Genomic DNA, 16996 nt, shown 5'->3' on the forward strand with positions numbered 1-16996 from the left:
CTCTTAGTGACTTCTGGGCACGGCTCAGATCCACTGTCATAAGCATCCTGAGCAAAGGAACACAGTCTTATTTATATAGGGTTCAGGGACTATTCGATGAGGTAATGAGTAACTTTTCTAGCCCTCATAACCCATGGAACTTCCTGAAATCTTGGGCAACTGAGACATAGGAAAGAAGAAAGCTTTCCTCTCCCTTATCAGCTGTTTCCTGGTCATCTCTCAAGGAATGATAGACTGGGCCGCCTTCATCCATGCATGTCATGGTGAGGAAGCAGAGGCCCAGAGATGGAAAGAGAGTTCCTCAAGGTCACACAGCAGGTTAGGGGCAGAGCCAGGACCTGGATTCAGCGTGTGCTCAGTTTAGTGTGCTTCTCTGGGGAGAGGAAGTAGAGTGTTGAAGGGCAAAAATGTGGATTCTGGGGTAGTTGGGGGTTACTGTGATAATTCAGTGATTTAATACATGCAGCCCTTAGATCAGCCCTGGCACGGTAAGCACCATGTGTTTGTTGCTGTCACCTATATTACTCTTCCTCTGCCCTTTGTTGTCACCACTACCTCCTCCCGGCAGGTCCCTTCATTTCAGGGAAGAGGAGTACACCAAGGGTATTAACTACGCCAGAACTTCTTTACTAAGCTGTAGGTGAGAAGTTGGCAGGTAGCGTAGGGGACTAACCATCTGGGTTACTGACCCCAGTGGCCTAGGGTGATTTCCTGGAGCATCAAGACCCAAGGCCCAACAAATCAGACCTGGACGAATAATTGGGCATTGTATTTGTCTCTGTTTTGGTGAAGGGGAAAATGAAAAGAAACCTGCTTCCCTTTTCTCAGGTGCCCAGCAGACCGGGTAAGTCTGGTGTAGTGCCCTCCGGGGCTCTCAGGTCTGCCCAGTGGTCACCATAGCTCAGTGCAAGCAGCAGCCACAGAGGGTCTGCCCAAGCCCTGTCCGTCGGTCTGTCCATCGGTCAGGCAGTCTGTAGAACCTCTCAAGCTGGGTCCTCAGGAGGACAGGGTGCCCAGAATCAGTTTCCATCCTCCTTCTCCCATCACTGAGCTGAAAGCAAGATTTCCCATCTGTCTGGTTGAAGGGACATCAAAGTTATCACTGGAAGCTGGTGAGTGACAGCTTCAGCCTACAGCCCCCTGGGACAGGGGAGTTCAGCGTAGCTGCAGGCCACTGGCATCTTCTTTCTTGGACTCCCAGTGTCCGCACCCTACCAGGAGGCGGGACAGGACAGGAACGTACCCAGAGACTGGTTTTTCCCAGAGGAGAGCTACAATTTGCCTCCCTCCTCTAAAAACAAAATTAATTGCAAATTTGGGACAGGCCTAGGAGAAGGACTCTGAAAATTGAGACCAAAGTTCCCTTAGTGGGCTGAACCATTTCTTAGTTTCTATTCCATTTCCACGTTGGAGTCTGATTGGGTGAAAAAGAGTGCCGCATCAAATGCTGCTGTTTAGCAAGGGAGCCCTGGGCACTGGGGAGTTTTTAGTTGGGATTTCGTGTGAGCAGCTAGAGAATTAATTGGAACAGCAATTCTTCTGCTCCAGATCTGACTCTAGAATCCTGTTGTTTTTCTGCATCTTTCGGAGAGTGAGACCATTCTCGACATGACATTCCAACTGGCCTTGACCATTGTCTTTTTTTTTTTTTTTTTTTTCCTGCACTGCTCAGCTTGTGGGATGTTAGTTCCCCAGCCAGGGATTGAACCCCGGCCCTCAGCAGTGAGAGCGCAGAGTCCTAACCACTGGACCGCCAGGGAATTCCCCCCAACAGTTCTTTCCAGTTGGAGCTGGGTCGGCTGAAACTTCTGTACTCACGCGTTCTAAGGTCTTTTTGACCAGGAGCATATTTGGTCATTCATTCATTCATTTACTTATTCCTTCATTGAAACCACTATTCCAAGGTGCCAGGGGTACAGTGGTGAACAAGAGAGATGAGGTTCATACCTTCTCGGAGCTCTCAGTCTAGCAGAAGGGACAGGCATTAGGTGATTTACTAGAGCACTGAGTAATCTGAAATGCAGGCCTCCCCAGTCTGGTGGTTAGGGACAGCTTCCTAGCAGAAGTGATATTTAAGATTAGAGGGAAGATAGGAGGTATCTGGGCGGAGTTGGATAGAGCATTTTAGCCAGAGATGTCGTCCTGTTCAAAAGTTCTGAAAAAGCAAGAGAGAACCAGGAGAAGAATGTGCCAGATGAAGCTGAGAGGAGGTGAGGGGCCAGGCCACAGGGCCTTGTGTGCCACTAAAAGGATGTGGTCTTTATTCTGACAGCAATGGGAAGTGTTCTCTAGTTGCTGTTTGATGCTGGAAAACTTCTTCCTCCAACTGATCATTCTAGCTATGATGTCAGCCTCATGAGCCTGCGACTTCTCAGACCAACAGGCCCAGCTCAGATGTGACCACTGTGTGGCTTCCACTGACCACTGCAGACGGTGTTTCATTTTTTTCCACTCTCCCTTCATTAGAACATATGTCACGTGTGTTGGTTTCTCATGTCAGTCACTGGTACCAGACAGTGTTCATGAAACTGAGCTGACCAGCCCAGATCAGGATGTGGTGAGCTTGGGGAAGGAGAAATTAGGACTCACCGCGTTTCACGATCAGTACCTGAAAGTGCCTTATGTGAAAGATGGGTGTCACAGGACAGTTTGGAGACAGAGAGCAAAGCTAGGTTGAGTCATCCATGTGGGAAGGAAGGCAGGGTGGTCCCTTGGGGGAAGGAGGGGCCAGTCTTCTGTGATTTCTTCTCAGAGACCATCTGCTGCTTCCTAACGGTCTGAGTTAGGCTGCCAGCCTGTCTGCCTTTCCCATCTAAGGGTCATAACGACCCAACACACACTGGTGCAAGTGTGTGCCTGGCTTTGGGGGAGGGGCAGCCAGGGGCACTGGCATTCCTTGTGAAGGGGGCCTTGGCCAGATCACTCCCTCTCTCCACCTCTAAGGTTATAAAGGTAAAATTTAGGGAGGACGCCAAAGGCAGAATGATGGGGAAAAGAAGAACGGTGGTGTGTGTGTGCGTGCGTGTGTGTGTGTGTGTGTGTGTATGAGCTTGCTAAGGAAAAAGCCTCTGTTCCTCCTAACCAAGTAGTGTTCTTAAGCCTGTTGGCATTTGGGGACAGACATTCTTTGGGATAGTTCTGCATACTGCAGGACATTTTAACATCTCTGGCTTTAAAATGCTCCTACACATTTTCAAATATACTTCCTGGTGAGGCAATACAAACTAGCCCTCCCCTAATTGAGAGCTACTGTTCCAGTGTTTATGGGAACAGGATACATACAGGCCTTATGTCCTGTAGATGGCCAGCAGGGAGACTGGATAAGTCCCCCAATTTCAGAATATCTTAGGGAAGCTTTGGTCCAGTGGGATGGTTATTCTTCCCAGGCCACTCATGGGGGCTCCTGCTGTCTCCTGACCCCAAAGGGAGTTCCTCCTGACTTCTCTAGCCTCATTGCTCACAGTGGTAACCCAAAAGCCCAGAGCAAAATCTGGTGGACGAAGCTGAGATTTTGGTGCAGGTATTTCCAGGCCTCTTGGCTGGACTGTGTCCAGGGTGGCAGGACTGTGTCCAGGGTGGCTGAGGTGCTGCTCTGTTGGACCACCAGATGGCGCTTGGGAGTCCCCGTTGTCTGCCGCAGGACCACTGGTGGCTGGAGTGACTGCAGAGGGAACTCCTCTTAAAGAGGCCTGGTCCTTAAAGAGACAGGGCCACACACCATGAACTTGAACAGTAACCCCAGAGCGAGACTCCACTGATGACAAGCACCACTGGCTAGGCTCCGATGCTCCTTTGTCCTCACCTTCTTGAATGTTGAGCCACCACCTCTTGGAGCCGGTCTCCTTGACAGCCAGCCCTCAGCCCCTGCAGCCACTCCTGGGCCTGACAGGGACAGGGCCAGCCTGGTGGGTGGCGTCAGAGCTCGTGGCAGAGCAGCGCAGGGCTGGGAGGCCCCTGCAGAACTCTGGCTGAGAGAGCAAGAAGCACAGCCAGCTTCAGGGGAATGGTGACCACGGGAGGGCAGAGGGCCAGCCTGTGAGCTCTGGCCCCAGATAGACATGCCTTTACTTCACTTGGAGCTGATCAGGTTGGAGCCACTGAACTTTGTCTGTGGGTTTTGGGGACTTGTAGAATCCTTCTGTCTCTTCTGCTTGCCTGTTTCCAAATGCTGATGGGGATGCTGTGGTAAGTAAATCAGGAAGGGGGCTCCAGACCCTACTGTTGAGCCCTCTAATCTGCTCTCGGAAACCTCGCATGTTGACCTCTCGGTGGAACGATCCAAGCCATGTCGGGTGAGGGCCACTTTAGCTGGGGCTTGGCCCGAGACCCTCCTGAAATTGCAGCTTGCTTAGTATACTCTAAGGCAGCTACTCTTCCGGGCATGCTGGACTCACTGTGGCCCTAGCCATGGGAGTGGGGCTTCAACACAGCCCCCGAGAAATATGTGGGTGTCTGTGGGGAGCTTCACAGCTACAGGGACCTGGATGTCACTGTGCTTCTCCCGACCATGGTGCCAAGGGAGGCAACAAGAAGGTGAATGTAATCCTTTGGTTTACATCTTGCCATGACTCTTACATCTCTCCCGTGACTCAAGCTGACACAAAACTTTGGAAGAGAAATGAATAGCGAGGAGGGCTTCCAGTAAGCCTGTGCTGCCTGTAGATCTCACTGTCTGCTGGAAAAGTGAGGAGCCTCGGAAGAGATGGGGAGGAAGAGGGCAAAGGACAGACTGTTAGGCCGGAACGTCCCACTTAGAGGTGACCCAGGAGAGGCCTGGGGAATTTTCTTCTTTCCAGGCCCAAGGGGTGAGGGTGAATCTTAGAAGACTAAATGCTGATTTACTGTACAGAGGTTAAAGGAAATGAAGCAAGGAGCCAGAAACAGGCCAATCCGGGGTCTGCCAGGGCAGATAGGAAGCCTTGAGGTCGTCTCCCTGCTCCACCTGGGTGCCCACCTAGAGATGTGAAAACTGAGGCTGGAAAGTGGGGTTTGGCGGGGACTAGAGTTCAGGAAATGGTCATCGGATTGATTGCAGCTAGCTTGCCTCCAGGGTCATCTGCCCTGTTGTGGTAGATGTGGTTTTCTTTGGGAACCAGTTCTCTTTCTGCTTAATCATTGGTGGCTCTGGGGGGTTCTGGAATTACATTCCTCCTGTAGCTCCAATCTCATCCTCCCTGAGTTTAACTTCATTCTGTTTATTCATTTATTCACTCACTGCAGCCCAGTACAGAGATTACACATGTAGACTCTGGATTCAGAATCTCGGTTCATTTCCAAGTATCACCACCTGCTAGCTGGCCAATAGCATCGCCTTCCTGCTTCTGCAGGAAGGAATGGAGAGACTAGTAGTGCCCACCTCATTGGTTTATTATGAGGACTAAGAAAGGTAGTCTATGTGAAGCAGTGCCTGGCACTTAAGAAGCACTCAATCAAAGTTAGCTGTCATTAGTTTTATTTATTCAGCATGTATTATTGAAAGCCAGTCTATTGGGCTTTTGGCAGAAAGCTGATCTGGGGGCGCAGTGTAGTAACAGCTGCCTTGGAGGTCTACTTGAGCTTCATTCATCCACTGGGCTGAGTACAGTGAAAAAAGATGCAGTCCCAGCTTTTAAAGAGCTGATCTGCCAGAAAGGGTACCAAAGGGTTTTTGACTATCACAGTCTGATTTTGTTTTTGTTTTTTTGGCTGTACCGTACGGCATGCAGGATCTTAGTTCCCTGACCAGGGATCGAACCCATGCCCCCTGCAGTGGAAGCCAGGAGTCCTAACCACTGGACCACCAGGGAAGTCCCTTGTTTTTGTTCATTTGAATGCGGAGCCCACCACCACCCCACCCCTGACCACCTGTACCTCCAGCCTGCTCACACTGGTGCTCCCTGCGGGACTCAGAGTGGGAAGAGGTGAATGGACATCCTCTTCATCAACAGTGACCCCTGCAGGGACTCCCAGGGGCCTTCCTATTGTGCACAGTGGAGCTGAGTTGCTAACGGCAAGGAGGGAAGAAAAATGGAGATACCCAGTTTTGTTTCTAAGCATGGCCACCCTTTTCCCATCGGAGAGGGAGTGAGTAGCACAGGCCTGGGGATTAAGGGCAAGGCCGCTGACCTTCAGGATGGGATATATCTTCTTCCCACTCGGCCCCTCATCATCAGCCCAGTGCTCCCAGCAACCTACCCTTAAATCCCCCTTAAATCTGGTGGTGAGGCAGGAGCAGGCCCGTTGCTATGGGAAGCAGGGAGCCAGGACAGACTGAGTGCACAGGCCAGAGGGGAAGGAGGAACGTGTTCACCCAAAGGGCTAGACAGCAAATGGTTAGTGCAGGCTTGGAGGACGAGGTGTGATGGCTGCCGATTCAGTGCCTTGGGGTGCATGGGCAGGTCCACACTTAGCTGAATCAGGGTGGCCTGTCCACGGAACGTCCCCCTGCTGCTCTGACAGATGGGGGTTGCTCACAAGGTGAATGAGAATGACTCTTGTAACTCCTTCCTTCCTAGGATGCGGTATTGGGTCTCCCCCCCACCTCCTCTCCACCCTCAGTGCCAGGAATCTGGAGGTTTCGGTCCTGGTCTCATATCACCCTGGTGCTTCCACACACTCGTCCCTATAGCCAAGGTTAGATGTTCATGTCTAACATGTGTGACGTTAATGTCTATTGGAAGCCATCCCATATAGGCATCAAGGGATCTTGAAGTAACTGCCCTTGCCTGGGACACATGTGTGAGACAGTTGTATGGAGATGGAAGAGGATTGGGAGAGTTTTCTAGAAGGTGGTCTCTAACCCACGGACCCGCGAAGATTTACAGGGACCTTCGCCATCCTGCTTTCAACCCTGCCAGTGGAGGCAGCATGCAGGGCATTTTAGCTGCACGAATAGACTGCCAGCGTTCAAGTCTCAGCCCTTCACTTACTGTCTGGACAGGTTACTTAGCTGACCAGTGCCCCAGTTTGCTCATCTGGAAAATGGAAGGAGCTGAGATAACAGTGAGGTTGTCATGTAAACAAAGCTCTAAGATCCAAGCCAGGCCCACTGCAGGCATTCTCTGTTAAGTATTAGAGGTGTTCCTCCTTATTTTCCTCCAAGATCCCTCTCCCCTCTCCCCTATATTGTGTTCTGGATTGGGAGGTCCAGGACAGGCTTGGACAGAAGGTAGAAAAAAGCAAACTATGGCAGTGTTAAGGAGAGCAACTGTAACATTTTAGCCTGAAAATAGCTTGTTCCAGACTTTGTAGATAAAAATGTAAAATGTATGCAAATGTATGTGACTCACGCAGAAACATACATCCATGGCCTCCTCGCCGTCAGTGCCCAGATGTGGCCATCAGGCAGTGTGCAGAGAGGGCCCAGGCTGCCTTGGTGGGGATGGGGGTTCTTGGGGAGGGGGCAGTGCTGCTGCTTCCCTGGGCTGGGCTCCTGCTTGCACCTTTCTTCTGGGTTCTGTGCCTCCCGTGTGGCAAGAAAAGAGGCCCTGGGCCCCTCTCTGCTCCTCCATCTCACCGTCCTCCCTCTGGTTCCTCCAGGAGCCCATTTGCTTCCTCTCCCATCCCGGCTCTATTTCTGGAGCATCTCATTGGAGATGCACGCCCCCCTCTCTGCCAAGCTCCAGGTGCCTGCTTGCTTGGTCCTCCCAGTCTTGTGTGCAAGTCAGAAATGGTGGGAGGGTGACAGCTGAGCACGGAGACCCACAAGATCCAGAGCCTGAGCCAGGAGGCCTGGGGTGGGGGAGAGCCAAGTGGATGCAATGAGGGGACAGTGTCACCTCTAGGTGGAAAAACACCCACGCAGCCACCTATGGAGGCTTTTCACTCCCCAGAGCATCTTCCCCTGCAACTCCCAGGGGCTCACCCGGCCTGCTGTGAGCCTAGTGGCCACCACCTCCCCTTGGGCAGTTCTGGAGGCCGCTACCTAAGCAGCTGCAGGGGCTGGGTGCAGGCTTCCTTTCAGCATCATGGGTGAGGGTCTGCTTCTCCTCTTAAGAACAAGGTGTGAAACTAATATAATATTGCATGTCAACTATACTTCGATTAATTTTTTTTTTTTAAGAAGAACTAGATCTGTGGTTGTTTGAGATGATCACACACACACACACACACACACACACACACACACACCCCAAATGCTCTGGAGATGCTGACAACACTGCCCCCTATAGAGGCCAGGGTGAGCTTTGCCTTGTTGCCCTGTCCATTGACCTGGGTCCCATGAAGTCTTTGCCCTTAAAGCTGCTTGGAGATGAGGGGTGGGAGGGTCTGGTCCGTTATCAGAAACCTCACTATCTGAGGTAAAAGCAGGGTAAACGGTCCAGGGCAGGGTTCCCTTGTGGGCCCGCTGCCTCCCTTCCCTTGGGTTCAGGAAAGGAGCTTTAGCCCCACTGCCCTGGACCACCCCAGCCTGACCCTCCCTCCTCTCCAGTCCCTTCTCCAGGGTCCTTTGTTCCAAGGAGGCCTGTAGGACCAAATCTGCAGCCAAGTTGCCTTGGGTCACTTAGAACCTGCACCCAGGGCACAGGTATAAAACTCCCCCACTCCAACCTCTTCACAGCTTTTGGGGGGGGGCGGGTCTTAGAAGGAATTTTGTTTCTAAAGGTCTGTTCTCAAAGGCATCTTGACCCCAGCCTTCCCTCAGCTTGTGATTAGGCATACATGGTGTCCCTCCTTACATGGGCTGTGGCTGGGATCCCCAGAGAAGGCTCCTGGAGGGAACCCAGCGGAGACCCTGGGGTCTCTCCTGTAACCCAGTTTATCCTCCACAGCCCCTCGACGAGCCCCGGCCTCCCGCCTTTCTCCAGCCGCCGCCCGCTGGTGTGTAGGGCAGGAACCGCCCGGCCTTTAGGTCAAGGGTGTTTAAATAGATGAGGCACTGTTAAGGTTTGGACGGAAAGAGTCCTAGGGCAGCCAAGGCTTCCCGCGGGCGGGCAGGACGTTAACCCCGTCAGCGCCGCTCCCCAGGCTTGCCTCGGGGAGGGGCCTGGGAGCCTCACTGGCCCCTGAAACTGCGCTTAGAGATCCTGGGGTGGCAGGTGATGTCACCCCTGCGGGCTCGTAGGTCTCCCCGCGGCACCTAGTCAGCGGGCTTCCAGAATTTGGCCGAGCCCAGCGAGGGGAGGAAGAGGAGCCTGGGGCCTGCGCCGCAGCCCGGAGACCCCCCGCGGGCCACTCCTCCGTCACCGGCTGGAGCGCCTCTCGCGTGGGGACCCCGGCTGCTCCCCACACCCCTACCCGGGTCTGGAGGCGTGCTGCGGGGAGGGGGCGCGGGAGCCTCACGCCGATTGGTCGCGGCCCCCGCCCCCCGCCCCTGGGCGCCGTGCAGCCCGGAGAAGTTGCTAGTTGGCGGGCGGGCTGCGGGGCCGCCGCTCCGGGATCCGCAGCGGGGCTCGCGGCAGTCGCAGGGGCCGGAAGGGCTCCCGGGGGCGCTCGCCGGCCCTCGCCCGCCTCTCCTCCTCCCGGGCAGCTCCGGCTCGGTCCTCCCTGCTACCTGTTTCCCCGCCTCCGCCGGCTTCCACCCCGCGCTCGGCAACTTCGGCCTCTGGGGCTGGCCGCCCGCCCGCCGCCCGCGCCCTCCCTCCTTTGTTGTGCGATGAGGGTCGGGTTTCCGATCTGACGGAGCCGCCGCCGCCGCGCGGAGCCGCGGGCATGGAGCCGCTCAGCCACCGGGGCCTGCCGCGCCTCTCCTGGATCGACACCCTCTACAGCAGTACGTGTGCGCTCGGGCAGGGGAGGCCAGGCGGGAAGGGGCCCCGGCGCCCCGCGCTGCGCCTGGACGGCCCCGGGGCCCGCGATGCCGGGCCTCTCTGGGGAGCCCCGCGCGGACTGGGAGCTGCGGGCACGGCCGCCCAGGTGCCCGGCGGGCCGGCAGGCGGGCGAGCGGCGTAGGGTCCCGCGATCGGCCGCGGATGGGGTCCCCAGAGTGGACTTCAAGCCAGAGGGGTTGCGCAGTAGACCGACGGGGCCAGGAGAGCTGTGTCACCCCTCTCCCACCTGTTGTGTAACCGAGCACTCCCCAACCCTGGGGAAGAGGGGAGAGCCCTTGTAGGGTGCTGTGTCCGCTCCTCGACTGGCTTGTCCTTCTGTCCACGTTGAAGCAGAAAGGCCATTTTTGGTAAAGTCCTTGGCGCCTGAGTTTGCCACCTCAGGGACATCCTGAGGCCAGTGTGTTTCGGGGTGGAGGTGGGGTCGTGTGGTAAGGGAGACTGTAGGTGCACATCTCCGTGGGGGCCATTTGGATTCAGGACCTGAAAACCCCCAGCTCAGCAGTACTTCCTGCCAGGCTCAGCATCACCCGCACTTTCCCCCTCCCTCCCCCTCTCCCCTCCTTCCACACCCCCCAAAAAAGAAAAAACACTAACCTCGGCGGCGTCTCCACCCCCTCTCTCCCAAATCTGCCGTGATCACGTGATTGCTCTTGCACTGCCGCTGGGGATGTGTAACTGATCACTGGTACCTCTGGGGGCTTGCGCCCAGCCTTCAGCGTCCCGACCCCGACCCCGACTCCGACTCCGACTTGCTTAGGTGGCTAAAGCACTGCATTTCTCCCACCCCTCCCTTGAGACACCTTCCCCTAGCTTTCAGTGGTACAGGAAAGAGGGTCCTGATAGCCCCTAAAGAAGATAGTGAGTGGATTTCACCCTCCCGGATCGGTTCAGTGGGACCCTCCCACTCTCTCTTGCTAGGTCTCCTAGCCCAGAGTCCTGAGGCAGGGGCAGGGGCTGGGGGAGATAGGTGGAGCCAGGTTCTGGTTCTGGACGCTGGATGCCATGGGACAAGGACATTTTTAAGGGTTAACCTGGCTCGAATCCCTTGGTAACAGTCTTATGGTGGACGGAGTGGACAAGGTGATGCCTTGAACCCCAAAGGCTTGCCCTGGAGGCTCCTCAGTACTCAGTACCCAACCTCTGACCTCTGTATCCCCTTGGGTCCCCATCATTCCCCATACATTTTTCTTCTCCCTCCATCCTTTTTTCCTTTCCTTTCCTCCTCCCCCTCATCCCCATCCTTTTCCCTTTCCTTTCCTCCCCCCAGGAGCTCTCCTTGTGATGGTTCATTCTGCTTTGGTTTTTCAACATCAAAGGGACAAAGCTGGATCCCCTGGGTGTCAGTCCCGCGCCAAGCCCAGCCACTCCATCTGCTCCTTCCCCTGCAGAGGCCAGCATCGTTGGGTGAAGGTCAGGGCCCACGGTTGCTGTGTGGTGTGTGTGCACGTGTGTTTGCCTGAATGGGGCACACATCTGTTCAGAGCCCTGCTGCAGATCAGCTCCTGACCCGAAGGAAGGATTAGTGACCTTCTCTTAGCTGTGCTCTTGCAAATAACAGTCATAACAATGCCTCATATTCACATGCAGCTTATGTTCCTGAATATTTCTGACTCTTTGCAAAACCCAGTACTGCTTTCCCTATTTCCCAGAGCATAGAATCCTATGGAAACCCGTCTCTGGCTTTCTCTTCATTGCCTTAAAGAAGACTCCCCCACCGGATCATCTGATCATTTCCAAGTTTTCCTACCACCCCCAACCCACCCCAACACCTAACCCCACACACATACACAACCTGGAGCAAAGGAGCAAAATTGCCTGAGGGTGCTTTGAAAATTTCCGACTGGAGGAAGGTGGGATTGGAAAAGGGAATTAGACCGAGGCCTTCTTTGGGGGTGCCTGTTTATCAGCCCTGACTCAGGCAGGCTGGCATCTGAGCTGTCTACCCTTATGCTGCTGCCCTGGCCTCTGGGCTCCTGGGGCAGCCTGGATGGAGGGGAGGGGGACACCAACTTGGCAGCAATGTGAGGAGGAGCCCTTGCCCCCTTCTTGCAAACAGCTGATTGGAGAGCCATAGAATGAGCCTTCCTGGGGAGGTGCTGTGCAGTCATGTTTGGGCTGTTAGCCATGAATTTTCCTCTTGACAAGAGCCTAAATTAAAACAAATACCCGAGCTGTCATTTGCCTGGCAGCATGGTTTTGTGCCTCCCAGAGGAAGTTCCTCTGCCTCTCAGGAAGCTTTCTGCTTACAAGGCTCACAGGGTGTCAAGTCCCCACAAACGCCAAATCCATCAGGAATTGTTAAGGGGATGTACCCAGGGCACAGGGTAGCCAGTGTACTTCTTAGGGATGTGAATGACCCAGTGATAGAGGCTCCTTCTAAGCACTGCTCCAGGTGGCAGTGATAGTAGCGTCTCCTGAGGACCTACCATATGCCAGCACTGTGCTAGGCACTCCACCCGGTCTCTCCATACCTCACAACTCTGCAAGATAGGTAGTCTTATCTCCCTTTTACAGGAAGAGAGGCTGAATAGGCTAAAATCATTACCCAAGGTCACGTGACTGGTAAGTGACAAAGCTCGGATTTAGATCACACCCTAGGATGGTGAGGAAGACCCTGAGTGTCACCTAGATATGCCTGAACTTATTCAAGGTCTTGGAATGTCATGGAATGGGGGACCTCTGTCAGAGTTCTCCCCAAAATGGTCCAGCAGGGTAAGTGGTCTGAACGACTGAGCCTAACTTGACTCTGTGTCTCTTGGGGGAACTGGGGGCTGGCCCTGGAGCCAGGGCAGGGGTGGCTGAGGCTCTGTCTAATTTCACTGATGCTGGTGATTCTCTACACCTAAGATGCCAGGCTAACAACCAGCCCCTCCCCTCACACGTCTTACCTTTGGAGTTGTTGGCTCAATCTTTCTGGCTTTAGCATATGTGCATACTTCCACTGCAGGCTCATGGTCACTTGATAAGGGGTGAACCTCAGACCCCCTCTTTCCCCTACAGTAGAAGTCCTGAAGGTCTGTAGTGATGGTGATCTGTCTGACTCAAGGAGATGGGCTGGCTCCCAGTGACCCGCGTGACCTGGGACTGATTGGAGCACGGTCTTTGCCCCTGGTAAACTAGTGTGGTGGATGAGAGTTCCAGCCACCCCACCTCCTGTCTCTGGACCATTCATTTTCCTACATTAATGTAATAGTGTCAGCTTTGCCCCTCAGTGCCTTGCCTAGATTCTTTCCCTGGAGCTGGTGTGTTTCTCCCTGCACGTCTTTTCTGCCTGTGTTCTTCATTTTATCTTCTCTCTGTCTTTTTCTCACCACTGTTTCCACTAGACACCACTTTCTCTTGGTTTTCTTCTATACCACGGGATCAGGTTGGATCATACTAAGTTCTATGGAATAACAAAAATGGGCGGTGCTCTGAAACTTTCTCTGTGCCTCTGAGTAGAGACGAAATCTTTCAGGATCTGTGTAAAAGAGAACTGAGGGCTACATTTAAGGTCTCTTCCTTTGCCATTCCAGCCTCTTTTTTGTCCCAGGCAGTTTAGCTCTGGCCTCAAACATGCCGACTATGGAGCCAAGCAAAACCTCTAGTTATTTGGACCTCATAGAAGGCAGAACATGATCATGTGTAGTTATTAGAACCTGCCTTTGGAGCTCACTTCTGTTACCCCAAGCGACACTTCCAATCTCTGGTGATATTTTTATGCCCCTTACAGACTCAGTGCCCTGTCCAGTGGCCAGGAAAGCATCTGGGGCTGTGGGGATACAAACCCATCTCCAGATGATCATGAACCTGCCTCAGTTTCCCACCTTATTCCTATATTAGCTGCACCAAGGACCAGGCCACTGGCCTGACAGTCGGTGTGGATTTGATCAGGACAACTCTCCTACCCAGGCGGCATCAGACCACTCTGATGTGCCAGTGAACACCTGCAAATGGGTGCTTTCTTGTCCTGTGACAAAGCCTCAGTCATGTATTCCTGCTTGTCAACACCAGCCCATATTTGATGTGGCTGCTGGAGTCCCAGAGGTGGGCCTGGCAGAAGAATTAAGTCTCCTACTCAGAGAAATGGGATTTTTTGTTGCTGTTGTGATTGCTGCTGTTATTGTTCTTTGGAAAAAGGAAGGAATGACAGGAACATTTGGGAAGAAATAGCTAGGTGGGTAGAAGAAGGGGGGAGAGCCGGTAGGATGGAAGACTCGGGCTGTTCTCTGGGTCCAGGGGCGATTCTGGTACCTTCCTTACTCACACTCCTCTGTAAAGTGAGGCTACGATGTCTCACGTGGGTGCCACGGGGATTAACTGGTTAATGTTTCTCAAGTGCTTTGAAGATGAGGAGGTGCTATTGAACTGATCAACTGTCCAGCTCTTCACGGCCTTTGTCACTGAACAGGGATCCACGAAAGGCTTGCAGAGGAGTTTGGAAGGGGCTGGGAAGTGTGTGAGGGGACAGGCAGGGTCAGGGTGTTGGACCAGGTTCTCAGCGGGTGCCTAGCCCAGGGCCTTGTGCCATAATAAGCCCACAGTAATTTCCGGTTGTGTGTGTGAGTATGAGAGGGAAAAGAAAACTTTTGGGTTCTTGGTTCCTTTAACTCCTTACTCCACCAGCAAACCCCAGAAACCCATTAGCTGCTCCATTCACAAGTTTCTGGCTGTGTGGATTTGGTAATTGTAGACCCCCCAAGGGAGTCCCACGCATTGCTAGGGCTTGTGATTATGTGATTGGAAGCCTTCCCACCAATGTTGGTGCTGCAGCTGTTTAGCTCAGCTTGAGCCCTTTGGGGCAAACCAGGAGGAAGGCAGCTTCAGGACAACTGCACGTCATCTCCACGACGTCTGCCTTAGCCAGGCCCCTGGCTCTGGTAGGCTGAGGGGAATCCATGGGGCTTGGAGTTCCCACCACATTCTACCTACAGGGGCTTGGCACTTTCCACTGAGTACCAGGGGGAGAGGCCTGCAGGCTTACCTGTCTCCAGGGCTGGATAGGAGAGGCTGATCGTTTTGACTTGTGACCTTGGTCTGCCCTAGCTTGCATTCCTTTGGGCAAGATATGGTCTGATGGAGCCATGGATGGCCCTGATTGGCAGTGGGAGTGTTCTGCTTGTCTCTGAAGCTTGGGGAGGACCTGATCCTGTAAATGGGGAAGAAGAAGGAAATCAGGGCAACAGGCAAACTAGAGGATGCACCCCCAAAAGAGGGTTGGGGATAGACGCCCAAGCCTACTCCCTGCCCAAGGCATTTGGCAAAGAGCCCTTTGAGGTGGGGCCGGCTGCAACCATGACCCACTGCAGATGGGACAGCCAGTTCTCTTCCCCCAGGTTCAGACCTCATCTGGGCCTCTCACTCGGTTTTCCACCCCTGGGCTTTATTTCTGTCTTCTCTTCCTGCCTTTCCTTCCCTACCACACTGCGGGACGAAAGACGAATATGGATTTACTGGCCCTATGGAAACTGACAGGGTCAGTGTGGTCTTCGGGACACAGGGCGGGCTCTGTGGTGACCTAATTGGTCAGGTGCCCTTCCCCTCTTTCCTCCACCTTCACCTTTGAGGCTTCCATGTCCCTCTAGACCACAGGTAGACGTAGCAGATGTGGTCAGGCATTTTGTCAAAGGTGAGCAACGTCTCCAGAAGGAGTTAGGCAGCTGGGAGGACTCAGGTGGACCCATGTCGATGGAGCTCAGAGTCCTCGTCACTCCAGGCAGCATAGCTCTTGGCTTTCCTGTGGTGTCAGTGGGGCTGGTACTACCTAGAAAAGCCCCAAATTGGCTAGGGAATCTGTGGGTTTACTCAGGACTGTTGGGGAAGGATGTGGCCATAATTACCTTCATGGGATTGAAGGGCTGATCCTATTAGTGTGTTGGGCTAACCCCTTCCTCCTGGGCATTGCCTCCTGGCCAGCAGCAAGGGTTTAATGGATCAAGATTATGGAGACTGAAGATGTTGTACAATTAAGCCTAGTTATTTCCCTCGCTGGGGGATAGCTACCACCGACAACAGCAATTGATTTCCTCACTTGTGGTCACTGTTCAGGTGCAAGTTACCCTGGGCCTAAGCAGCATATAGTCCATCTTTTTGAGTGAATTTCTCCCTTGAAGGTACAGCTTTATGAGAAAGATCCCTTTCTGAGAGGTTTGGGGTCTGGGTGGCTGTGTGCTCTATGTGATGGCACCCCTGGAGTTGTGCAATGGGGACCTTTTAGGGAAATGTGTCTGAGCTCTGCAAAGGTACATAGAAACCTCCTCCTTGGGGCTCTCACAACCCTGAGCCCAAGAAAAAGAAAGCCCGTTAGTCCGACCAAGTTCATAGAAATTAGATTTTTCCATTTGGTCTAGGAAGAATGGCAGAAAACATAAAGTTTAACCAGTCGTACTATGTGCCAGATGCTGTGGTAGGTACTTCCTTACATTATCCTAACAACCCACCAAGGTACCTTTTATCATCCCCCTGGTCTATGGATGAGGAATCTGAAGCCCTGAGAGGTTCAACTTATTGCCAAAGGTCTCCCAGTGTGAGCCGCATCAGATCTCAGATGGCTCCAACCCTGTATATAGCCCACTCAGCTGCCAACAGCAATAATGATCTTAACCAACATCGATGAGGACCTACTATGTGTCAGCACGGTCCTGGGCACTGCCCATGTGTTATCACTAATCTTCTCAACAGCCCCTACCTTATGAGGTAGGAAGGCATTATCTCTATTTTATAGGGAGGAAACTGGGACTCAGGGAAGTTAAGTAATTAATTCAAGGTCCTAGCGCTAGAGTACAATCCAGGAATTGAGCACAGGGTTGGCCTGACTCGAAACCACTCTTCCTCCCACATGCCCTTGCCTTTCATGGCAGCTGGTATTTCGTGGAGTTTGATTGATCTGTTCATCTCTCTAGCTAGAATGACAACTGTGGAGACTGTCTTGGCTGCCCCCATGGTATTCGGGCAGCTCTCAGCCTCTGGGTTCCCTGTAAGTGCCTACCAGCTGGGCTGCCTCTTCCTAAGGATGATTCCCAAGGAGCTCTCCCATGGGTACTTGGAACCCATATCCCAGAGTTACCTCGTCCCTGGATTATTGGCAAGAGGCACTGTTTGTTAACCCCAAAATAAATAAAGAGGAAGGAGAGAAAATAGACTCTGGGGGTAGGGATGGGGTACAGCGAAGGCCCAGTTTCCAGAGCAGAGCAGGGCAAGGGACAAGTAAGTGGGGACTAGAGGAAGAGAGGACTTGGCAGAGCCCAGGCACGCTGGCTCTGATCTCA

The 16996-nt window shown here is 53.4% G+C and overlaps 1 protein-coding gene across 2 annotated transcripts in view; it reads left to right on the forward strand.

Moving 5' to 3' along the window:
• Window positions 1-16996, forward strand: part of ABR (ABR activator of RhoGEF and GTPase) — a 182819-nt gene that overhangs the window by 37913 nt on the left and 127910 nt on the right. Inside the window, exon 1 of one of the 2 annotated variants that reach the window (XM_081220035.1) lies at window positions 9623-9691. The exons of the other annotated variant lie outside the window; for it this stretch is intronic. Coding sequence (XP_081076161.1) covers window positions 9631-9691 — 61 coding nt within the window. The 5' untranslated portion in view covers window positions 9623-9630. Of the gene's footprint in view, window positions 1-9622; window positions 9692-16996 lie in introns of those variants that run through there. 2 annotated transcript variants of the gene reach the window in all.

Source organism: Mesoplodon bidens (genome assembly GCF_964165515.1).
Source record: "Mesoplodon bidens genome assembly, chromosome: 19".
NCBI lineage: Eukaryota > Metazoa > Chordata > Mammalia > Artiodactyla > Ziphiidae > Mesoplodon > Mesoplodon bidens.